At 48.0% G+C, this 26,019-nt stretch overlaps 1 protein-coding gene across 1 annotated transcript; it reads right to left on the reverse strand.

Moving 5' to 3' along the window:
- Positions 1–12,760: 12,760 nt before the first annotated feature.
- DEPDC4 (DEP domain containing 4) lies at positions 12,761–25,809 on the reverse strand. Its single transcript, XM_066589843.1, has 9 exons — positions 25,727–25,809; positions 22,700–23,090; positions 21,661–21,809; positions 21,008–21,188; positions 20,503–20,729; positions 17,918–18,060; positions 15,673–15,798; positions 14,660–14,738; positions 12,761–13,134 (listed from the first exon to the last, which is right to left on the reverse strand). The coding sequence occupies exons 1-9, from the start codon at positions 25,794–25,796 to the stop codon at positions 12,956–12,958; spliced, it is 1,545 nt and encodes a 514-aa protein (XP_066445940.1). The 5' UTR covers positions 25,797–25,809; the 3' UTR covers positions 12,761–12,955.
- Positions 25,810–26,019: the final 210 nt, after the last annotated feature.

Consider the following 26,019-nt stretch of genomic DNA (forward strand, 5'->3'; position numbering starts at 1 on the left):
AGGCGGTCTCTAACCTTACCCTCACGTCTACCTTAAACAGACTGGACCGAGCGGTTCCCCCCGGTCCAGACGTATTAGGCGGGAATGATACGGTCAGGAGAGATTCCTCTCGCGCTATACCGCGGAAGCGCATTAGACGGCCAGGCTCACGGGAGTCCTCCAGATCACCGGCATCGCCAAGCCGTGCTGACTCTCCCGGGATGACTTCCCTTCCGTCCTCCAGGGAGAACAGCGGCGCTGAGGCTGAGTTTTCAGAGTCTCTCTCTGAACCCGACATCGAGGATGAGCAGTTGCCCAACCTCTCCGAGATGGTAGATAGCCTGATCGCGGCTGTGTGGGACACTTTCCAGCTTCAGGAGCAGCCTCCCTCCGTGCCTGCGCCGTGCCTTTCCTTTCGGCGGCCTTGGCGGTTCCCGAAGACATTTCCGCCACATGGGGACTTCAAGGCGGTTCTGGTCAAGGAGTGGAAGTTTCCGGACAGACGCTTTGTAAAGCCAAAGCGCCTTCCCGGAGGTCCTGACTAAAAGGTGGGCGCCACCGCCGACGGTCGACACGCTTGTTTCCCGCCTGGCGAAGCACACAACCCTCCCCATGGCGGATGCCTCATCCCTACGGGATACACAAGACAGGAAGATTGACGTGCTTGCTAAATCGTTCTTTGAGGCAGTGGGGTCTGCACTTAGACCGACTTTTGCCTCTACCTGGGTTAGTAGGGCTACCACCGAATGGGCTAGACAGCTGCGCAGAGGCATACTAGGGGGGTCTGCGCTAGATAGAACAAGCGGGAAGATTCATCTGCGAGGCCTCCTTGGATGCGGCGAGGTTCATGGCTAGAGCATCAGCGACGTCGGTAGCCACACGTCGAATCCTGTGGTTGAAGTCTTGGGACGCGGATGCATCCTCCAAGGGATCCTTGACTAACATCCCCTTTGTAGGACTGCGTCTCTTTGGAGTCAGGGTGGACGAGATCATCTCGGAAGCCACGGGGGGGGGGGGGGGGGGGTAAGAGCACACACCTTCCGCAGAACCGTCGCAGACAACCGGCGGTTCCACAACGCTCCAGCTTTCAATTTCGTTCCTTTCGCCGGAGTAGCCCACACGCACCAGAGAATAAAAGGAACACCCAGGACCAGACCCAGAAGAGAGAAAGAAAAAGAGAAAAAAAACGTCAGAAAAAAGGATCCGCGCTCACAGGTGAAGTGCACTGAGGACAAATTCACGTGTAGACAGTGGTGAAATAAAACACTTACTTGGAAGGAGGGGGGTATGATGTACAGATGCCCCCTCCTCAGAGTGTCCACCACAAGGTATAGAGCTGTGCTCCAAGTAGCAAGATGATTCTCCAGTTGTTGAAATCAAACAGAACTTTTAATACGGCAACGCGTTTCGGTGCAAAATAAGGCACCTTTCTCAAGCCATTAACATGTAAAACCAATACACAATACACATATTTATACACAATAAGAAAATGTTAATGGCTTGAGAAAGGTGCCTTATTTTGCACCGAAACGCGTTGCCGTATTAAAAGTTCTGTTTGATTTCAACAACTGGAGAATCATCTTGCTACTTGGAGCACAGCTCTATACCTTGTGGTGGACACTCTGAGGAGGGGGCATCTGTACATCATACCCCCCTCCTTCCAAGTAAGTGTTTTATTTCACCACTGTCTACACGTGAATTTGTCCTCAGTGCACTTCACCTGTGAGCGCGGATCCTTTTTTCTGACGGTTTTTCTCTCTTTTTCTTTCTTTATTATATCTGGGGGAGTTCTTCATCTAGACCCCCCAGCCTGTATCTGCAGCTCTCCTTTACATTGAAGGATTGGAGCACTGAGGAAAAGACACTTTGTGACCGCATCCACACAGCTGAGCTAGTGTGGATTGGATCCACCTGTGGCGCTCTCTACTTTTTCCACTTCCAGACCCAGAAGAGAGGACCATCATTCAAGCCCAGGCCTTCATGGCGTACCAAGGCTCAGCCCCTGAAGGCCAGGAGGGACGGCTCCAGTACAAAGTCGTCTGCATGAAAGCTAGCCCCCGCCCACGGTGGACAGTGTGGGGGGACAGCTTTCCCGGTTTGCCACGGTCTGGCTGGCACAGGTCTTAGGTGCCTGGGTACGGGAAGTGATTTCGGAGGGCTACACAATAGAGTTTGCCGAGTATCTCCCCGACCGCTTCTTCAGCTCCAGGATACTGGGGTCTCCGGTGAAAACCTCTGCACTTCTTCAGGCGGTCCAAGAACTTCTCAATCAAGGAGTCATAGTGCCGGTCCCATTTTCTCAGCGGTTCACAGGTTTTTATTTAAACCTATTCGTTGTACCGAAGAAAGACAGATCCGTCAGGCCGGTCCTAGACCTGAAGAGGCTGAACCAATACGTGAAAGTGCGTCGTTTCCGCAAGGAGTTCATTTGGGCAGTGATCGCGTCCATGGAACCGGGAGAATTCTTGTCCTCAATTGATATAAAGGATGCCTACCTCCACGTTCCCATCCGACCGGCGCACCAGAGATTCCTTCGGTTCACGGTACAAGCCGAACACTTCCAGTTCCCCGCGCTTCCATTTGGCCTGGCAACAGCCCCCAGAGTGTTCACGAAGATCTTGGCAGCAGTGGTGTCCCTCCTCCATTCCAGGGGAATCGTTGCGATTCCATATCTGGACGACATAATGATAAAAGCCCTGACGTGGCGGGCCAATATGGAGAGTCTACGCATTACTATGGACACGCTGAACAGATTCAGATGGATCGTCAACTGGCAGAAGTCGTCACTATCACCGGCACAAAGCATGGAGTTTTGGGTCTTCATTTCAACACGGCCCTGAACCGGTTTCTGCTACCAGCACCAAAGCAGCGCCTGCTTCAGAAGCAGGTTCGCTCCTTGCGCACCCATCACGCGATGACTATCAGTCACTGCATGAGGGTGCTAGGACTGACGGTAGCGGCCTTCGAGGCAGTCCCATTTGCTCAGTTCCATTTCCGGCCTCTGCAGTGGACTATCTTGTCGAGGTGGGACAGGTCAGTGACCTCACTCGATCAGAGGATCAGGATACCGCTGAAGACGCAACATGCCCGACGGTGGTGGCTGGAATCCCCACAGATCCATCTGGGTCGATCCTTTCTACTCTTCCGGTGGCAGATCCTGACCACAGATTCCAGTCTCTCTGGCTGCGGAGGGACCCTACGTAACCTGGTAGCCCACGGAACCTGGACCCGGCAGGAAGCCCTGCTACCGATCAACGTCCTAGAACTTCAGGCCATATTCCGGTCACTGCAACACTTCGCTCTGCAGCTGAAGGGTCACCCAGTCCGGATGCAGACAGGCAACGCGACGGCGGTCGCGTATGCAAACCATTAGGGCGGAACGCGCAGAAAGGTCATGCAGGAAGTCGAAGGGATCTTGGCGTGGGCCGCAAAACACGTAGTCGGCAGTCCACATACCGGGTGTGGACAATTTGATTGCCGATTATCTCAGCAGGGAGACGGTCGACCCAGGCGAGTGGGAACTACACGGAGGTCTTTCAGGAGGTTTGCAAGTGGTGGGGACGACCGGATGTCGATCTCATGGCATCCAGGTTCAACCACAAACTTCCGAACTTCGTGGCAAGATCAAAGGATCCCAGGGCACGAGCCGTGGACACACTGGTAGCTCCGTGGACGGGATTCCAGTTTCCGTACGTGTTTCCACCCTTCCCACTTATTCCCAAAATCCTCAGGCGAACCAGGAGGGAAGAGCTTCCGCTAATTCTCATAGCCTCAGACTGGCCACGTCGGACGTGGTACTCATCGACCTACTGGCAGTTGCCCCGTGGCCTTTTCCTCTGCAGGAGGGCCTTCTCTTACAGGGACCCCTCTTCCACCACAATTTATCCACGCTACGTTTGACGGCGTGGCTATTGAGACCAGGGTTCTGAGAGCTCGCGCATTTTCGGAACCGGTAATCCGGACCATGATCAAGGTCAGAAAACAGTCCTCGGCCAAGGTGTACTACTGTGTGTGGAAAAACTTCCTCCTATGGTGCGAACAACGGGGATTTCACCCGATGCGTTTTTCGCTGGCTCGCCTCTTGTCCTTTTTTCAGGACGGACTGGAAATGGGACTCAGTTTGAGTTCCCTCAAGGGTCAGATATCGTCATTGTCCATCCTCTTTCAAAGACCATTGGCGGCTAGGTCGGCAGTACAGACTTTCCTACAGGGGGTCGCTCACGCCGCTCCGCCTTACCGATTCCCGATTTCGCCCTGGGACTTGAACCTGGTGCTCGATGCGCTGTTCAAGCCGATGAAAGAAGTTTCGGCAAGGATACTCACCTGGAAGGTGGCCCTGCTTGTTGCGATTACCTCCATTCACCGAGTATCGGAGATTGCCGCCTTATCGGTAAAACCACCATTCACAGTCTTCCATAAAGATAAGGTGGTATTGCACCCGATCCCTTCGTTTCTACCCAAGGTAGTCACGGATTTCCATCACGAGGATATCGTGTTTCCGTCATTCTGCCCATCCGCGGTCCACCCGAGAGAAAGGACTTTACACAGGTTGGACTTGGTAAGAGCCTTGCGAATCTACCTGGAGCGGACAGCGTCGTTCCGACTGTCTGACTCCTTGTTCGTCACTCCGTCATCACGTCCAGCGTAGCACCACGTGACCCTTCTAATGACGTGGTAAGAGACTTCCTAGAAGTGACGCGACAGGACCTCGCCCCCTCCTTGTATCCTAGGATACCTAATGTTCACCTGATTGGTCCCAAGGAACGTTCCATCTCCCAGTGTAACATTACAACATTTCCCCCTTCCTATTTGGGCTCCCGATCACGTCATTGAACGGCGCCGCGCTAATTTATGGGCACCGCTAGATACGTTTAAATTTGCACATATTATAAAAATAACAGCAATAGAATGCCATCAAAATGGGGATATGATACCATCTATAGTAATATACTTATTATTTAGAGGTTGCACATAGTGACTGTTTCCTCCTTCCCCCTCCCCTTCCTTCCCTCCCCTCAGTGCATGTTTGTTATAAATAGGGACCACTTGTCAATTGTCCCTTATGCTTGAAAAAGGCTTGACAGAAGCCGAAACGCGTTGCAGCGCCAATCCACTTGTTTTTTTTATGCAATAAACCGATAAATGAGGAATACTACTGCTCCACTGGAATCTTTCTGCTTCCTTGGATATTGGGGGTGCCAGGAGTCCAGGCACCCCTCAACAAGTAAGATTTCTATATTCTGACACAGTTTGACGGAGCGCATGAAATGAGTTTTTTCCTATTTTGAATATTGTTCGTCACTCCTGACGGACCGAGGCGTGGTCTGGTGGCCTCAAAGGTGGTCATATCTCGCTGGATACGTCTGGCAGTGGTGAAAGCTTACCGCTCCAAGGACAAGACACCACCGATCCGGGTGACGGCACATTCTGCAAGGGCAGTGGGAGCTTCATGGGTAATTCACAATGGGGCATCAGCTTCCCAAGTATGCAAGGCGGCTACGTGGACGTCTTTGCATATGTTTTCAAGATTTTATCGAGTGCATACCTTTGCCTCGTCAGACACCTCTCACGGGCGACGAGTCTTACAGACGGCTATTAACTGACCGCATGGCTCATGTTCTACCACCCAAAGAGGGACTGCTCTAGAACGTCCAACGGTCTTGGCTGTGTCCCCCAATGACACAAGCGAGAAAAGAGGATTTTTGGTACTTACCGTAAAATCTCTTTCTTGTCTTGTTCATTGGGGGACACAGCACCCACTCAGATATTTACAGGTTGCATCCAATTCGGATATTTGGTTCTGGTAAGTTGCACATGGTGCAGTTAAGGTTTACAATTGTAACAGTTATGCCTGTTGTGTTCTTGTTGTTCAGATCCTGCGTGGGTGCTCTTACTGCTGGCAAACTGATTAGCCTCATGTCGGCAGGAGGGGATATAGCCTGCAGGAGGAGTTAACACTTTTTTGTGCTTAGTGTCGCGTCCTAGTGGCAGTAGCTATACCCACGGTCTTGGCTGTGTCCCCCAGTGAACAAGACGAGAAAGATTTTACGGTAAGTACCAAAAATCCTCTTTTCTCGTCCATATCATTGGGGGACCTAGCCAGACCATGGGATATAGCCACTGCCACTAGGAGGCGACACTAAGCAAAAGTGTTAGCTCCTCCCACCAGGCTATAGCCCCCCTGCAGGCACTCAGCTAATTAGTTTTTAGCTTAGTGTCTGCAAGGAGGCAGACAGGTCAGGTCCAGGAGGACTTGATGGACGGGAATACGGGGCTTTTCCCTGGCTTTCCTGTCCTCCCGGGGAGGGCGCAGGCAGGTGGTGTCTCCGCCACACTGCGGTGCCCTACCCAGCGAAGAAAAGGTGGCACGACCCTGCCTATGTGCATTGGCGTCGCTTGCCCGCCAGCAATAGGGTTCCCCCCTCTGGAGCAGCGCCCCTCTCGGACGGCGAGCGCAGGGGGGAACACTGCTGGAGCGCAGAAGGAGAGAAGGGAGCGTATCCGGGAGAAGGGAACGGAACTTCAAACCTCCCTCCAAGTCTGCGGTCGGCTGCCAGGAACCCCTTCAGAGGACCCCCACCACATTGGAAGGTCCTGGGGAGGAAAGGAGTTCAGGTGCATTCCATCCTTCTCTTTATCTCTCTCCTCCTCTCTCCTCCTTATCTCTCTCCTCCAAGTTTCAGTGCATGTGTGTTGTCCCCCTCCCCTCCCCCCCCCTCCAGATAGCCCCTTCTGAACACATGGGGCAGGGTGCTTACCGAGACCGCAGGAGGGTATGGCTGCGAGCGGCCGCGGGCAGCTGTACACACATAATCGCGGCTGGTAGAGCTGCAGAGTGAGCTGCGGCGCCGGCCATGGGGACGCCTTAGTGTGTTGCACTCGGCACTTACTGTGACGCGTCCGGGCAGCGTTACCTTCAGCCGAGGTGGCGGTTCTAACCGACGCACAGGAGAGGAAGCTTGATGCACTGGCGAAGACAACTTTTCAGGCGAAAGGCACTGCTTTGCGACCCACCTTTGCTTCGGCCTGTGTGAGCAAGGCGTCGGTGGCATGGGCAAAACAGCTGCGCAAAGATATCTTGGCAGGCGCCCCGCCCAGTGAGCTGTTGGACGTCACTGAAAATATCATCCAGGCAGGAAAATTCGTCTGCGCGGCGAGTTTGGATGCAGCCAAATTTGTCGCACGCGCATCAGCAGCCTCCGTGGCTACACGGAGGACGCGATAGCTGAAAAGCTGGTCAGCAGATGCATCATCTAAGGCAGTTCTGACGACACTACCCTTTGGAGGGCAAGAGATTGTTTGGCCCAAAGCTCGACGGTCTAATTAAGGACGCTACGGCCGGGAAGAGTACGTCACTTCCGCAAGGGGCTGGAAGGTCAAGAAAAGCGCCATCTAGGGAAAAAAAATCCTTTTTTTGTTCCTTTCGGCAGTTTGCATCCCGGCCCACAACAGGTCAGTGGGCTCAGTCAAGAAGGGCCACAGCAGAGCAGAGGAAGAATTCTTCCGTTAAGACCTGGGGCGCAAGGACAGGAGTATCAGCAGGAGGGTCTTCCCCCACCAGCTATTCACAGGGTGGGGGGCAGGCTCTTCCTGTTCCAGGATGTATGGTTAGCCCACGTGAGCGACGCCTGGGTACAGGAGGTCGTATCACGAGGATACGCCATCGAATTCACAACGTTTCCACGGGAGCAGTTTCTCAGGTCCAGAGTACCGAAGGACCCAGGGAAGGCAACACAGCTGCACCAGGCAATAAGACAACTATTGGCGCAGGGAGTAGTGGTGCCGGTGCCATTCTGTCAGCGTGGAAGGGGTTTTTATTCGAATCTCTTCACAGTTCCCAAGAAGGATGGCAGGGTCAGACCGGTCCTCGACCTAAGAAGACTAAATCATTACGTCAAAGCAAGACATTTCAGGATGGAGTCCCTCAAGTCGGTAATAGCGTCTATGGAACCGGGGGAGTTCCTGGCGTCAGTGGACATCAGGGACGCGTACCTGCATAGTTCGATTCGGAAATCTTACCAGCAGTTTTTACGTTTCGAGATCCAGGGGAACCATTACCAATTTGTAGCGCTGACGTTCGAGCTCTCAACATCCCCGAGAGTCTTTACAAAGGTGCTGGCAGCGGTAATGGCACTACTCCATGCGAGGGGGTGATAGCCATCCCTTACCTGGACAACATACTGGTGAAGGCTCCAGACCAGGAAGGCAATTTAGAGAGTCTGCGAATCATGCTTCAGACTTTGGAGGAATTTGGTTGGTTTATAAACCACGAGAAATCTTGTCTAGTACCAACTCAACAGTTGGAATTTCTGGGGATGGTGTTCAACACCAAGAAGCACCACATTCGCCTGCCGCAGGCGAAAGCAGTAACACTGGTCAACAAGGTGCGTCCACTACTTCAGGGGAGGCAGATGACCATCAGGTATTGCATGACAGTACTGGGCATGATGGTAGCCTCCATCGAAGCGATACCATTCGCACAGTTCCATTCCAGGGAGTTTCAACATTTCATTCTGGCACACTGGAACAGGTTGCAGTGGACGTTAGACCAGCGAATCTCCATGACACCAAAGGTTCGCCTTGCCCTGAGATGGTGGACGAATCTCAGGAGAATCCAAGGGGGTCGGTCACAGTTTCCGGGCCAGTGGAGGATACTGACCACGGACGCCAGTCGTTACGGCTGGGGCAGAACTTTGGAGGGACACTCCACCCAGGGGGTGTGGTCTCAGGACGAGGCAAGGCTGCCGATAAATGTACTGGAGCTGCGAGCCATCCGACGGGCACTACAGCATTTCCATCCACGGCTCAACAGACAGGATGCAGTGGCATACATCAATCAGCAGGGGGCACAAGAAGTGCGAGAGCAATGATGGAGGTATCCGGCATACTCAGCTGGGCGGAGAAACATCTACAGTCCATATCGGCAGTTCACATCCCAGGGGTAGAAAACTGGGTAGCGGATTTTCTCAGTTGAAAGACAGTGGACCCCGGCGAGTGGCAGCTGCATCCGGAGGTCTTTCAAGCGATATGTCAGCGCTGGGGCACTCCGGCTGTAGATATGATGGCGGCCAGACTAAATTACAGGGTTCTCCCCTTCGTGGCACGTTCAAGAGACCATCAGGCGGTAGCCGTGGACGCCTTACTGATCTCGTGGGCAGAGTTCAGACTACCGTACGTATTTCCTCCTCTTCCTCTCATTCCAAGAAAGAAGATCAAGAAGGACCAGCAATCCTGGTAGCTCCGGATTGGCCGAGGCAAGCATGGTATCCAGACATAATCGAGATGTTGGCCTACGCTCCGTGGCCACTTCTAGAACGGGAGGATCTACTATCACAAGGACCAATCTTCCACCCGAATTCAAAGTCGCTTTGTTTGACGGCCTGGCCGTTGAGACCGCGATATTGAAGAAACGGGGATTCTCGGAGGCTGTTATCCGAACTATGGTCCAAGCCAGGAAGCCGACATCATCAAGAGTTTATTATCGCGTCTGGAAACGCTTCTTCAGCTGGTGTGAAGACCGCCATATACATCCCATGCGCTTCTCACTAGCAAACAGTCTAGCGTTCCTACAGGCGGGACTAGAATTAGGGCTGAAGCTAGGTTCGCTAAGAGGACAAGTATCGGCTCTTTCAGTTCTTTTACAGACACCAATCGCTAATAGGTTGGCGGTGCGGACTTTTCTTTAAGGGGTTGCACATACGTCACTCCCGTTCAGGCCACCTACTCCAGCATGGGATCTGAACTTGGTACTGGATGCTTTGCTATCACACCCTTTTGAGCCACTCAGGGAGGTACCCCTGAGACTGCTATGCTGGAAAGTGGTCTTTTTGGTGGCGATCACATCAATACGGAGGGTATCCGAATTAGCTGCACTATTAGTCGAACCCCCCTTCTTGACTTTTCACCAAGACAAGGTGGTGCTGAGACCAATTCCGGGTTTCCTACCAAATGTAGTATCAGCATTTCACCTCAACAAAGATATTGTACTTCCATCTTTTTGCCCGGCACCGGGACAGAGCACTGCACCGACTGGATTTGGTAAGGGCCTTGCAAATTTATGTGGCAAGGACCAAAGACTTCTGGAAGTCAGAGACGCTGTTCGTAATCCCGGAAGGGCCGCGTAAGGGTTCTGCGGCCTCAAAGGTGACCACCTCGAGGTGGATTCGGACGCTAGTGACAGAGGCTTATCGAGCCAAGGGGAAGTCCTTACGCGACCACCATTCCGGATAACGGCCCACTCTACAAGGGCGGTGGGGGCGTCCTGGGCGGTTCAGCATGGAGCCTCAGCATTACAGGTATGTAACATACATTTGCTAAATTTTATAGGGTCCATACATATACATCAGCGGACGCCGCCCTGGGTAGGAAAGTTCTACAGGCGGCCGTCCCCTGACTGCTGGGGACCTTTTTTCTGGGTAATTCCCACCCTATTTATTTTCGGGACTGCTTTTGAACGTCCCATGGTCTGGCAGGGTCCCCAATGATACGGACGAGAAACAGATATTTTTGGTATAACTTACCGTAAAATCTCTTTCTCGTCACGTTCATTGGGGGACACAGCACCCTCCCAAAGATTCATTTCTTTATAGATAGCAGGGTTGAGCCCTTTGGTCTCGGGTCACAGATGACGAGATATATATCCAGAAGACTGGTATGTCTTTTCTTTTGGTTTATGTTAAAATGTAAATAATTTTCTTGTGTACTCCCACTGGCTGTTCCTACTGCTTGTATACAAACTAATTAGCTGAGTGCCTGCAGGGGGGCTATAGCCTGGTGGAAGGAGCTAACACTTTTGCTTAGTGTCGCCTCCTAGTGGCAGTGGCTATATCCCATAGTCTGGCTGTGTCCCCCAATGAACGTGACAAGAAAGAGATTTTACAGTAAGTTATACCAAAAATATCCGTTTCTTCCCCTCCTTTCCTTCATTTAACCTGCTGGAAATATAGGGACCCAGCAAGATGGCCCCTGTACTGTGGATTTCCTACAGTTACTTTGGCTGCTTATTAGGCTCCTAACCTGCAGAAGAGCAGGCCTCCTTCCTTTCTTGGAGCATCGGGGCCCCTGCTGATGCGCGCGCGGGGGGGGGGGGTATCTCCTGTATGCGTGGCGCTGCTGGCGCCCGGACTATCGCGGACGTTGTACTTCAGGCCCCGGGTTTCGGGCAGTGCCTCACCCAGTCTCCCCCCTCCTCTGTCTTCAAGTTTACTTCTCGCCTGCTCTCAGCCAGCTCAGTCGTGTATGCATCGTCTGTTGTGGCTGCATAGAAGTGGTGCATTGTACAATCCACAAGCTCCAGCTGGGATCAGTCAGTCGCCTTGGAGTGGGTAAGCTCTGCATGAGGCAACTTCCCCTGCGCTATACATCTCCTGCAGCTACCCTCGCCACCTTACTGCCCAGTTTTCAGTGCGCACTATTGTGCCAACGCCATGTCCGACCCCAGATCGTAAGGTTCTGGATAAGCTATAGAACGAGCTAAGTTTTACGCCTGTGCTCGCTGTAATACAAAATTTGCAAGCTGTCAGTCTGAACCCTGCTGTGCGCACTTGCCTTCCATCTCGGCAGGCTACCGTAGTACCCCTAACAGGAAACAGTCGACCCGGGAGAATGGGAGTTGTATCCCGAAATGTTACGGGCAATACATCAGCGGTGGGAACAGCCAGACTTGGACATGATGGCGCCCAGATTCAACTGTAAGGTGCAGCACTTCGTGGCCTGATCTCAGGATACTTGGGCCATAGCGGTGGACGCACTGGTAATTCTGTGGTTGGAATTCCACCTTCCGTAACATCTTTCCTCTGTACCAACTCATACCTCTAGGATTTACCACCAAGTCTGCAATCTGCGTTTTTATTCAGTCTCTCACTCTGTTCCACCATACCAGTCACCAACCCCTACTTGGGATCTGAATCTCGTCCTGGACGCTCTTCAGTCTCATCCCGTCTGCATACCTTCTCAAAATTTTACAGGTTGCATACTTTTACATCTGCGGACGCCTCCCTAGGTCAGAGAGTCTTGCAGGTGGCCAATCACTAACCACGTGGGTACTATTACAAGTCACCCACCCCCGTTTCTGGGACGTCCCAAGGTCTGCGCTGTGTTCCCCAATGATACAGACGAGAAATCAGGATTTTTGGTATAACATCATAAAATCACTTTCTCTTCATGCTCATTGGGGTGACACAGCACCCATCCATTTTTGCGGGTAACCATGTTTTTCTTGTTGGAACCTTTGTTTTCTGTAGCGCCATATGCGACCAATATATGTACCATAGGGTATATGCTTGTTGCATTTTGTTGATTTACTGTTATGTTTTGCTCCTACTGCCTGCATACAAAACTGATCAGCTTGGTGCCTGCAGGAGGGGTATAGCTAGTAGGAGGAATTAACACTTTTTGCTTAGGGTCACCTCTTAGTAGCAGTAGCTAAACCCAAGGTCTTCGCTGTATCCCCCTAATGAATGTCACAAGGAAGTGATTTTACAGTAAGTTATACCAAAAATCCTGATATTTTGCCATGGACTGTCTCCAGTGAGGTCAATGGAGGCCGTCCAACCTCCATTGGAGTCTGTTCTGTAAGTCTGCTTCCACTGAGTATAAGTTAATTTTAAGAATCAGTAGTTAAACACAATACAAAGTGACAAACCATCCCAAAATAGGAACAAAGTTCTCGCTACACAAATACATAACACTAATAATTCTATCTAGTACTTGTACAAGTAGAACATGGAAATGCATTGAAATCTAAAAACAATAGTAATGACTGGGGCAGTATTCAATTGGAAGTGAAATGAATTTGTCATGTAGTGCAACAATTTAGAAGTGTCCCTGTGCAAAACATGGCAAATGCCCCTGCATACATCACAAACACATAGGTGGTTAGATTCTCCCAGAATGCCTAAAAATAAGGCGGCACATGCCCACCTACCCACCTACTGTAGTGCAAAAGGCCATTTGATGAAAGCTGATCAGTTGCAGTTTATTTGCTGGAGGGTGAAGGGTGATACTTCTGGAATTCTTTCAACAATTTCTTCTTTTTCTTCTCAGGAATAGCAGAACTGTCCAGCATCTTTATTAACTGCTTAACTTCCTGTCTTGTGTAATTATGCCTCTGTTCCTCGTATACTTGAACTGTTAACCGTTGGCAAAATGTAAATCCTGTCAAAGAACATTAAAAACAGATGTTTACAGACTACGGGGCACGTTTATAAAAGGCTTTACGCCAGTTTCTATCGTACAAAAGTTGCAGGTATTTGATCAGAAATTAGCAGGGTTTTTTGTTTTTTGTGACGACCCCGTCACTTTTTTGAAAAGTGGGTGGTGCTTGTTGGGAGGGGGACATGCAGACCCGGACCTGCAGATTTAGATATAATCTAATAAATTCTCCCCTCTGCACTTTATAGGAACAGTAGAATATATGTTTAAAACATACCGTATATATTCGAGTATTAGCCGACCCGAGTATAAGCGGAGTCAATAAGTTTTACCACAAAAAACTGGTAAAACTTATTGACTCTACTATAAGCCTAGCTATACTCGAGTACATACTAGGTAAAGAAAAAAATGCAATACTCACCTCCCAGCCGGCGTCTGTCTCCCCGGCGGTGTGGCAAGCTGCTTGAGAATTCTCCCCACTGTCATCTCTCTGCTCGGCTTTGAATTCCCCCGCAGTCAGCGCTGTGTAAGTAAGCGCTGTGATTCGATCGAGCACCAGCCAAATCACAGCCGTCACTCGATAAACAAATCACAGCCATTCAGTGATGTCATCCACTGAATGGCTTTGAATGACCGAGCGTCGATTGTGATTGGCTGGCCCTCAATCCAATCACAGCGCTTACTTACACAGCGCTGACTGCGGGGGAATTCAAAGCTGAGCATTAAGATGACAGCGGGGAGAATTCTCAAGCAGCTTGCCGCACGACCGGGGAGACCATCACAGCGGGGACACGGACGCCGGCTGAGAGGTGAGTATTTCGGGAAGGGATGGGGAGCGGGGGTTACCTCACTCGAGTATAAGCCGAGGGGGGGTTTTCAGCATTGTGCTGAAAAACTAGGCTTATACTCGAGTATATATGGTATCTACTGTTAGAGATTTTTTTTTTCTTTTTAAATGGCGATCTTCTCCTGTCTGCTGCACACTCACAGTGTGCCCAAGTTGCGCCTGAGGGGCTTGGGTGCAATGTGCATTGGACACCACAGGGACTGCCAGAGCATTGACTTGCATTTTGTATGTCCTAATTCTCGTCCGTGATCCAGACAAAAACAGGACATGCAATTCGTTTTTTTCATGCAGTCTCTGTCTGTGTGAAGAAACTTGGTAGTGTGTGCTGCCTCATTGAATATTATGGGTCCATATGTTGTCCATGCATAGTCAGGTTTTTTTCACACCCAATACACAGAAAAAACAAACCGCTAGTGTCTCAGAGGCCTTGTCACAGATTTAGCAAAAACGGAAGAGGCTTCGAATGGTTTATCAGGAGTGTGCAGATAGTGAAAGGGGAATTACAAGCTGCTGGATGATGTCACATTCTTCTGTAATCGGTGATATAGGACTGATACCTAGAAAGACTGATTTTTGCGGACTAAACCTACAAGTTCTGGTAAGCAGAAGATAGCAGGGGGACTTCATTAATAAGTTAACTTCATCCTCTAATTACTTTGCAAGTAGCAAACGAACAATTACCTGAAAATTCATCTGGGTCTCCTCCATTCTGCAGGCTCCTTAACTTTGTACTAACAAGGTCAAGTAGTTCCATGGGTGTCTGCAATAAGAAAAATGTCTTTTTGTTAGTACAAAAGTTCTATACAATTTAATCTCTTAAGAGTCCTACCAGAAGAAAATTCAAAATGGCTGTTTAATGAACACTAAAAAAAAAAAACAAGAAGCACAAAACTGAGGCTCTGTTCACACCTGCACTAGCTTCCAGTTTCGTGTTCCATCATAGGAGCAAAAAAAATGGAATGCTGCATCCATCGTGTGGTAGAAATGAACAGTGCGTAGAGGTCACCCAACTTCCCTCGTGCTCTCCGACAATTTCTCAAACTAAATCTCTTGCAATGCAGATGTGAACACAACCTAAGCCGATACAGATGGCTTGAAGCTACAGGCTCAAAACCTGAAGAGAGATTCTAATAACAACCTTTCTTGTCCTGTCAGGTGCAGTTTTCATCAAGACCTTGTATGGGTCCATATCAGCCTGTATGCTTTTTTATACTAGATGTCAATAATAAGCTAGAACAGACACAGAGAAGTCGCTTCTGCAGTCCTTCTGAAAAGTACATACCGTGAAAAGGCCTGTCATTCACCCAGTTCTGCTGCATTAATTCTATGTCTACTTTAATATAAACACTAGAGATGAGCGAGTATAGTCGCTAAGGCACATTACTCGAGCGAGTAGTGCCTTAGCTGAGTAGCCTCCCGCTCGTCTCTAAAGATTCGGGGGCCGGCGCGGGTGACAGATGAGTTGCGGCGGTGAGCGGGTGGGGGGTTGAGAGATCTCCCCTCCGTTCCTCCCTGCTCTCCTCCGCCGCTCCATGCCCCCCGTCAGCCCCCGAATCTTTACAGACGAGCGGGAGGATACTCGGCTAAGGCACTACTCGCTCGAGTAGTTAACCTAAGCGAGTATACTCGCTCATCTCTAATAAACACATTTCTGTTTTTCTAATAAAAGTGTAAAATACAAAATCCTGACTTACCTTGAAAAGGTCACTGGAATGATCCAATAAAAACATAGTAAATGGCTCACTTTGCCCTCTTGATAGTGTGTGGTTGTGAAGGAGGACTTTTGTGAATGTTTTTAGCACTATCGCTTTGTTACCAAACTGAAAAAAAAGGAGAAAATTGATTAAGTGTACAATAAAAATATTTCATCATCCACATAACAAAAGTAACAGAAAAGAAGAAAAATGGTTTGGTGTTCTAAAGTAAGGCTAGGGCTACACGGCAACTGTGCCACAGCAGGGAGTCACGCACCAAAGACTGAAGTGTAGCCATGCGAATCTATGCTACGATCTCAGATTGTGCTACCGCTATGACAAACATAGTCGATATCTAATCCTAGCCTAAGGCCTCTTTCACACGGGCTACAAAACGCATGTGTGAAGCCCATGGTTTCCAATGGGTTCTTACACATGAGTGATGCTTTGTAACCTGAAAGAACCCATTGGAAACCATGAGCTTCACATACAGGCGTTTTGCAGAAATGATTTTGTAGCCCGTGTGAACAAGACTTTAGGCACACATCTAAAAGCACTGCAGTCCCATAATAATTACACTAGATGACTTCATCCAGTAAGGTAAAGTGACCCTCCAGAAAAGAAAACTGAAAATGATGCTTTCTCCCAAGAGGTAATGAACCCACCCCACCGCCAGAAAAGAACTTGAGCCTTGTTCACATCTCCTTTTTTTGATTGCGTTCTTCTCTTTTTTTATATATGCACCAGGCAATGTTCCTCATGTACATTTTTAATGGTGGTTGTAATGGATGCCTAAACAGTAGCATAGGCCATTACAGCATCCATGCCCTTTCTTCACTGTGGAGCCATGAAAAACCTACTGTTGCCCTTATTCACTCTCTGCTTGATTACTGTGACTCGCTACTGATCAGTCTTTCCTTAATTATACTTTCCCCTCTCCAGTCCATTCTGAATGCAGCAGGACGTCTTCTTGTCCAAGCTCTACACTAATGCCTCCACCCTGTGCCAGTCACTGCACCGATGCCTCCACCCTGTGCCAGTCACTGCACTGGTTGCCCATCAATTAAAGAATACTCCCAACTCCAAGTTTTTCCTGAGCTGCATCAGTACTCTGGAACGCACTCCCCCAAACAATCAGGTTAATTCCCAACGTCCACAGCTTTAAGGGTGCCCCAACACCACCTCTTTTTATGGAGGCCTATCATATTCCCCACTCTAAACTACTTCTCCATCTACCCTGCCTCTACACTCCACCTTTCTTCCCACTGCATTGACAAACACAGCTGGTGATCAACTCACACAGCTTTATACATGTACAGTACAAAAAACAGCAATTCTGCCATTTGGGTCTTTCTCATTTGCAGTGTTCACTATGCATTATAAATTACATGATAACTTTATTCTGTGGGTCGTTATGATTACGGAGACACCAAAATGTTATAATTTTTTCCTTTTAGGTTTTTGTACTTGTGCATGATAAAAACATTTATTGGAAAAGAAATTATTTTTGGCATCACTGCATTCAAATACCCATAATGGATTTTATTTTTCCATGAACCAATCTGCACTAGGACTTGTATTGTTGTGGAATAAGTTGTAGTTTTTACTGCCCATTTTTACCATTAAATACATATGAATTTTTGAATCAATTTTCCTGCATTCTTAGGAAAGGATATTAACAAAAAAATAGCGAATTGGGTTTATTAAAATACTAAAAAAAATAAACCCACGCAGGACTACATTCATCGTGTGGGATAAGTAAAGCATTCAATTTATCACATGGGTTGTTTACCTACGTGAGCAATACCAATTATGTGGGGGTTTTTTTGGTTTTTTTTAACATTTCCCCCCCTCTGTTAACCCCTTACATGCCACAATGAGCACTCACTGTGGCATGCAAGAGATTAAATAGCCAGGATCGGTGTATTGGGGTGCATTCACACGTGGCAGAATTTGGTGTGGATTTTGACACAGATCCACAAAAAGATTTCACCTATTTAATTGACGGGGTGAAGACTGCTGCGTATCTGCATCACAATCTGCACCAATGATGACGATTTTGACACAGATTTTCTGTACCAAATTTACTACGTGTTAATGCCCCCCTATGCAGCTGGCACCCACAAGTGATGCCACAGGCATAGCAAAAATAGCAAGTGATGGCGCAGGCACAGCAAAGAAGCGAAGTGCTTATAAGTAACATGAACACTAGGAGGAGCAGGTGAGTCCCAGAGGTTCTCCATACCTGCTTCTGCAGCTGGTAGGCATCAGTTTCCGAAGCCGTTGCCATGAAAATTATTAAACGACGGAACTCCTCTCTTGCTTGTGGCTTGAGCAATCTGAAGAAAAGCTGAGTGGCTTCCAGAGCTTGGCTTTGCTTTTCATTTTCTGTAACAAAAACACTTAATTAGCACCTAATAAATACATTTCTGAGCAGAGTTACAATAAAGCACTGTCGTTAGAGGACAATGACCAAGGGTGCTCATACACGCTGCATGTCTGCATGCGCATCACTGCTATTGTTCAATAGCACCTAAACTTGCTACCTGAAGCATTCCGCATGCAGTCTTCCAGCAGATCTTCTGCCATATGTACAAGCAGGTGAGGGAAAATGCTACACAGTAAGAATGTTTTTCAAAAATAGAAGGCCCCCCAACTCCAAATTTACTCTGTAGCAGGAGAATGACCCCAAACATACAGCCAATGTCATTAACAACTAACTTCAGTGTAAAGAAGGAGCCCTATAAGTGATGAAGTCCAGACTTCAATTATTTACACACCTGAGTTATTTTTCTAAGAAATGAAAATCATCATCACCTATTCTGACTTCTCATCAATTATTTATACACCTGAGTTATTTCTTTAAGTGATAATAACATTTTCCATCCTGTGTGTATTATAATCTCAACTTTGGTAACAATTATGCTGGGTACTTCACACCTAGCCACCACCTATGCCAGGGTTTTGGTGTACACCCGTAAGGATTGTCCCTAACAAAGAGGAACGCTGCATTTCGTGGGGTGGCGTTTTTGGTGATGCATCTTTGCAGTATCCTTCTGACCAGTTCTGGTCCCACGTTGTTGCATTTGTGTGTTTCATATTGTGAATGTCCTTTGTCCTACTTGTTGTTCCAAGAGGCTTTCTATTTTAAAAGATACTATTAAAAGTTATATTTTATAAAGGATCAACACAGTAAATAATTGCGTATGGACAGCATTTCATGCAACTAGAGCATGCAGCAATCTATTTCTCGTGCGTATCGACACATAGTGTCTACACACTTATGTGCGTGGATTAATGAAAGTCTATTCACTTTCATTAACTGCATTCACCGTGTATCATGCAGCGGTGCATCGCATGTGTAATACGCAGTGAAAACAGTCGTGGACATGAGCCCTATCAGTGCTGAGAATATAACCAAATTCCTCACAATTCTGCATGCAAAAGAGAGATAGAGAGGAAAGGAAAGTAACAGAAGAAAGAGGATAGGGAGGTGAGGAGGGAGGGGGAGGTATAAGGGATAGGGGGTAGGGAATGAGGGTATATCTTACACAGGAGAGCGCCCATTTGCCTCCAAGTTGGTTCGCCTACTCAAAGAATTCCTGAAACTCCATTGTCTCCAGAAAAAAAGGACTATGCTGCCCACTTTCCCAGGGAGCACCCCTTGGTCTGGACGGTACTCTGTCATCAGTTCCTCCATATGTCTCAAGTAGCCCAGATCTTGAACAAACTAAACGATCGTGGGGGAAGCAAGTGCTCTGCCACACCTGGGAATCGCGGTCCTCGCTGCTGTAAGAAGTGACGCAAGAGGCATTATTGCCGACAAGCTCCCAGGAATGATGGAGAGCAGTGCCAGTTGTGGCGATTTAGTGACTGCCCGATGCGTTACCTTTTCATACATGGAAAATACGTCTTTCCAGAAGGGCTTCAGGTCCACAGAGTTACATCACCAACACTGGTCTGAGATTGAAGGGTATATACGGCGGATTAGAACCGGACACCTATACCACCTGGAAAGACTTTTATAGTTTTTTCCTGGGCTGCACAGATTACCAGCAGTTTGTCTGAGAGCAAATATGCCCTGTCCCAGTCAGAGCCTGGTATCGGGATGGCCAATTTGCTTTCTCAAGGACGAAAGAGGGGGCTTCAGAGGTAGCGCTATCCAGCAGTATGCTGTATATGCTTGAAAGGCTGTGAGGAGGAAGGGATTCTTGTAGAAATAGGTTTTCAATTGCCGTGGGGGCTTCCCCTAGCTGAGAGGATTCCTTTAGGGAGTTGAGAAAGGCCGATAACTGCCTGTGTTCAAACCATGAAAGTGTCTTGTCTGGGCATCTGGCCTGAAGTGTGGGTAGTGAGGGCAGGACCCCGTGTGGCGCCACCTCCATCATCCCTAAGCTGTCAGATGCTCTCCAGCACAGGAATGTGTTTGTGTGTTGACCGGGAGGGAATGTAGGATTGTGAAAAAAAGAGGTGTCAATGCTCCCTTGTGCACTGGGAGACTCCTACTAGAGACCAACCTATCACAAACATCCAGGCAGTTCACCGCGAGCGGGGAGTGTGACAAAGAGGCGGTCTATCCCTAGGGAACAGCCAAGGCAGGGTCTGGATATTAGGTCCCCTCTATGTGACTTATGATGGGATAGAATATAATCGCTCAGCCTACTCCCTCTCCCACCCACCAAACGAATCCAACGAAGACCACCTGGACCTGCCTGAAGTACTGAGCCGGGACTCTAATAGGGAGTGTCTGAAAAAGGTAAAGGAACCGGGGAATCAGTCCCGAATTTAATATATTCTGTGCTACTAAAACTAAAGATCAGCGATTCTTACCCAGCAGTTCAACGATTCCTAACAGCATTTGAACCATCCGGCTATCCAAAAAGGGTTGTCTTTCTTGGGAGTAATATTTAGCAATAACATCAAAAAGCATCTTCTTGCATAAGTCTAGATTGTCACTATTTCCAGTAGTCTGTGATAACTGCTGGCTCAGCATCACAATCTGTTCATCAGGAAAATACTCCAAGCAGTCCACCGCTGCAGCCAGCCAGCCGTCCAGCCTGCCGATAGAAAGGACATAGCTAAATACTGTTATATGCCGGCCTGCTGATATGAGTGCAGAATAAAGCAAGACTCTGCATAATCCTAACGCTTTGGAGAGCATTGGCCAGGATGGATGCCCTGACATTGTATCATTGCACCGCTAACAATGGGAAAGTGAGCACATTATATAAAGAAGTCCATTTAGGAACTGCTAATGATCAAATAGAATTACCAAAAGGGAATGTAAAGCACAGCTACATATTTATCATCCTTACTACATATTTATCACACTTACTTGGGTAAATTTAGAGTCTGTAGAATCTCTCTATCCAGAAATGTGTTTGAAACAATTAAATCAGCAAAATGTTTCTTATACTCCGTCTTCACTGGGGAGTCCAAGATTCCTTCCAAGACAGGAATGTGAATTAGCTGAAGCAGCCGAACCATCACTTGCTGCTTCCACACATTCTCAACATCTTTAAGGAAAGAAAGGAAAAACATGATACTGTAAAGTGCTGAGAATATTAACCATCTATAGAAAAGCAGATTTATGTGCAAGGAGCGATAAGGAAATGCATGTCACATGGCAGCAAGCAGCACTTCCAGACATTACAGGCTACATTCACACGGACGAGCGCGATATCGGGCCGAGAAACCCAGCCTAATATTGTGCATTTTACCCGCAGATGAGAGGCGTTTTTCATGCAAAAACGCCTCGCATCGCTGCTGTGAAATTTCGATTTTCACACGCGATAGAGGATAGCAAGTGTTTTCTATTGATTTCAATGGGAAATATCACATCGCACGGCATGCCATGTGTTTGACTGTCCCAATGAAAACAATGGGTGATGCGTTCCGAGGGACGCAAAAAAAAAAAATAGGACTTTCAGCAATTTTTTTACCTTGCAGCATGGCTCATGTGTATGACTCATGTAGCCTTACACGTACCTTTAGGAGAGGGGAAGCCGGGTGCCTTACTGATGTCTTGGCTTAGATGTGCATTCGGAATGTCACAGATGCAGTGAAGTAGTTCCCTTATCTTCTCATTTTCAGTGTCCAGAACTGATGGATTACAGATCGTTACAACAGGTCCAGTCCTGCTAATATTAGAGAAAGAAGCACGTGACTACGATGTAGCTGATACTAAGCCATGCAATCCAGATAAGGTGCATTTTAAGAGAGTAATCCCAATTTAGAAAATATATAAACAAGATAATCCCTAAGGGTACATATGTGTTACTGAATCCTGCGTTTAGGACTTCACTACCAATTTTTTTTCTCCATGTCAGTTTTGCAAATAATGCAAATAAACATTTCCATTTTTCCCAGTCTTGATTTCAATGGGTGTTCAAAAAAATGGAAAGCTTTCAGTTTACTTCCATTTCATTAGGTCTCCATTTCGATCCCCTACTGATCCCAAGAATTCAACCCTGGTTAGTGCCGACGTTTGGGCAGAGGAGGCCACACACGAGCGCCTTTGCTCCAATCATCTCAATGGATCACTGGAGATAGCCGAGCACTTCATTGAAGCTTATTAGCAAAGGGACAGATGCACAGTCTCCTCTGCCCAACACTTTGGGACACGCCGGGGCTATAGTCTTGCAATCGTTGGAGATCCTAGCAGTCAGACACCTACCAATCACATAGTTATTCCTTATATGACAGCTGCAAGATCCAAAACCCACAATGATTAATAAATGAACCCTATGATAGGTATACAATGAATGCTGGACTGATCCACCAAAAGTGACGATGATATTGAGAGCAATCTGCAGTTAACTAGAGAATTTAGTTTCCATATATCACCAAGCATTTCCTCATACAGCTTGCTACGTCTATGGGGTGTATAAATTGTGGATGTATTAGGACAGTTATCCCATACCACCGAGTTTGTTTCCAAATGCATGAGTGAAATGGGAGAAAGAAGATGATGAAGAAGAGCAGCTCAAGTGGAAAACATAAAGAGCAGTGAGAAACAAGTGCCAACCTGGAGCGCCGCTTCTCTCTCCCAAAGCTCTTGTTACTTGGCGAGAATTCAGCAGCATCTCGAGATTCGAAGAAGCGATAGAAATGACTGCTACTATCCTCAAAGACAAGCTCAGCTTCAGACTTAAAGAGTTTTGCACTAACAGGTTCAAAGACTTTGTGGTCCATGAGGGCCTGGCATAGCTGCACCCCTTTAGTACGTGAAATGTCATAGCTGCTGAGATACATGTTCTGCATGAGATGGCACAGGGCCACGTCCACCGCATCGGAGCCCGTGAAGCAGTTGGGGTATGTCCGCAGGTGCTGGCGGCGGTTCTTTACAGCTACCTGGGTTTTCAGCGCCTGGATAATACTGTTCCACAAGTGCGTCGCCTGGAAGGGTCCCGTGATTCCTGCAATATCACCATAAAAGGAGAAGCAAGGGTTAATGAGTTTATAAAATGTCACAATCATGTTACAGGAGTAACAATCATCCACCCAATACATGCAATAATAAAATCTTACAAATTGTGAACGATCATTGGCGAATTTACCTAAAACCTCCCAAGACATAAACCTCAATCTCTACATTTGAAAGGCCGCTCCAGTGAAAACACATTTTTCCATCCCTGCCCCCTCACCTGATTGTTTGTCAGACTGTCGGTCTCCTATATATACTGCAGTCACTTCCACGCAGTGCAGCCTCCAGTCTGATACGTATCAGGTGCCAGTTTGATGGTGAGATTACTTTCTTTCTTACTATTCTGTGTTATTAATCCCATGATTTGTCAGCGCAACATCACAGGATCAGCAAGAGCCAGTGCCATCTCTGCCTGCTGAGCGGACAGTGTAACTATCATTACCTTCTATATTCTCCCAAATTATCCAAAGACCATAAGTATACAGTCATGGAGGAGGATGAGTTATCTTCTTCATTATAACTGTGTGACAGGAGCCTCTAATCATCAGCAGTAATGTGAAACGCGTTTCTGTCCCCCTACCTGTGAAGAGCTTGTGTGGTACAAATGTACAGGTCATGCAGTTTCATCATGTGGGATGTGCTGATGACTGAAATAGTGCCTTTTGAAGACAGCATAAACCCAAGTAAACGAGATCATGTGACCACCTGAAGAAAAGGACTCCAGAAATGTTCAGATAGAAAGGAATAACTAACTGAGTTAGCTTACCCCCCCCCCTTTAGATTTACAAACAATATAAACAATAATATCCTGAAAATAGTTATCCACATACAGATGCAATAAGGCAACATATAGCACTGATTCACTGATGGAAAGAAGCAAGCGTATATACCACATTTCCCCAAAAGTAAGACACTGTCTTATATTAATTTTTGCCCCAAAAGAGGCACGGTGTCTTATTTTGGGGGGTGTTTTAATACTCACCTAGCAGGCTCTCGCTGGGCTGCAGCGCTCCAGCAGCCTTCCGTATAGTCCTCAGTGTTTGAATACCCCGCCTTCAGCAAGAGATTGCTGTGATTGGATCACGAGCGCAGTGGCTCAGCCAATCAGAGCTGGCGCTCGATGAACCACTGAATAGCTGTGATTGGTTCATCATAGGGTTCCTTTTGTATTTGGGGTATCCAGGACTATTGCAGCCAGACATTGGGGACTAATGTAGCTATAGGGTTCCTGTGTATTGGAGGGATCCAGCAGTTCCGGCGTCGATTCCCATGAATTTGAAAAAATATCATTGATATAAATCTGATTTCTATCAATCATTCTTTATTTGGTATACCTTATATGGCCATTATCATTAATATATATATATATATATATATATATATATATATACATATACACATACACACACACACACACACACACATATACGGCATTTCTATTTGTTTCTGATATATGAACTTGTGATCTGAGTTGTAAGCCTGGGCTCACACGAGCGTGAGATATAACGCAGTGTTCTACCGCTGTGCGACTCGGTGTATGGCTGCATTTGGCCGTGTATCTCCCGCACGCGGTCGTGCGTAGTCTGACTTGTTTGATCTTTCTTTATTTCCTGTACTGATGTTTAGCGATGTTGTGTATAAACCGCACATATGCAATGAAATTGTTATTAAATACCCATAGAGAACAATAGGGCTCTATCGTGTGTAATATGCGGTAGAATAGAACATGCTGCGCTATTTTTGCTGTGCATATTATGTGCAAACGTGAATAGATCAATGAAAATCAATGTACTTCCACTGACTGCATTCACCGCGTATTGTGTGCGCATATATAGCCGACTTAATACGCAATTTAATTACACTTGTGTGTTCGGTCTAAGGGCTTATTCAGACGGGCGTATATTGGTTGGGTTTTCACGCCCCCGGCCGATATACGCAGGGGGTGGAGACGGGGCGGGAGCAGTGCACGGAGCTCTTGCCCCTCACCACTGTTTACAATGGGATGGGTGGGGCGGAGCCAAGTTCCACCCCTGTCCCGCCCCCTGCCTTTGCAAACAGTGGCGAAGGGCTGCCCCGGCGACCTGAACAAGGGCTGCGCCACAAAACACGTTTTTCTGCTGGTCTTTAACTTTTATACAATAAAGAATGTGACTTTTACTCTTATTGCTACTTCCGCCCAATAACAGATTTTTTAACCATTTTCCCCGGTTCTTGCCAATAAAGCTGCGGTCGGGATGGCACTCTCATCAGCAATGCCGGTACAATGGCGCCCCCCTAATACGTGTGTGAGGAAGCGGCCTACATTGTGGTAGGGAGGAGGTTGAAGTGTTAGATTTCGCCATCAGGACGGTGAAGGAGACGCTGGAGGCCATTATCTGATGGCCCCTTTACGTACAGGCCTAGAAGACGCAAGACGGTCGCCATTATAATAGGGCGCTGGTAGCAAAGAGGCCAGTAGTACCCCTCCAGGACTGGGATGTCATGGGGGCCACAGGTGACGCCCTGCTGATACATAAGCGCTGCTTCTTTACTCTTTCTCATGCATCCAATAGCCCATAGAGGAAGCCCCGGCCACGTGATCAGCTGCCTCCACCACGCCCACATATGGGGATGCCGGCGGCTCTTTACCTCTCCTCCGAGCTCTCAGCTCTCCCATGCTGCGGATCCTGCGGAACCTGGGAGTCAAATCTGCCGCCATTCCACCTGCTAAGGTCACCTGCCGCCGGCTCACGTCACGTGACGCTGACTGGCCTAGCGGAGGCCTCTGGGGCGTGGCCGAGGATTACGTCACACTGTCGTCAGAGGCTCCACGGCGGCCATCTTTGATCCTGGCTCCGAGCTTCGTACTGTCTATAGTGCCGTCATCCGTTTAGTGATGGATTAGGAGTCTGACAAGTTCTGTGAATTGATTTTGTGGCGAT

Source organism: Eleutherodactylus coqui, chromosome 2, assembly GCF_035609145.1.
Source record: "Eleutherodactylus coqui strain aEleCoq1 chromosome 2, aEleCoq1.hap1, whole genome shotgun sequence".
NCBI lineage: Eukaryota > Metazoa > Chordata > Amphibia > Anura > Eleutherodactylidae > Eleutherodactylus > Eleutherodactylus coqui.

Bases quoted from the DNA above. Each gene is read 5' to 3' on its own strand.
- DEPDC4 (XM_066589843.1), bottom strand. From the start codon at position 25,796: ATGGCGGCAGATTTGACTCCCAGGTTCCGCAGGATCCGCAGCATGGGA. The intron at 21,810-22,699 runs GTTGGCACTTGT...TAATATTAGCAG, and splicing joins AGAGAGAAGCGGCGCTCCAG to GACTGGACCTGTTGTAACGA. The intron at 21,189-21,660 runs GTACGTGTAAGG...CTTTCCTTAAAG, and splicing joins CGGCTTCCCCTCTCCTAAAG to ATGTTGAGAATGTGTGGAAG.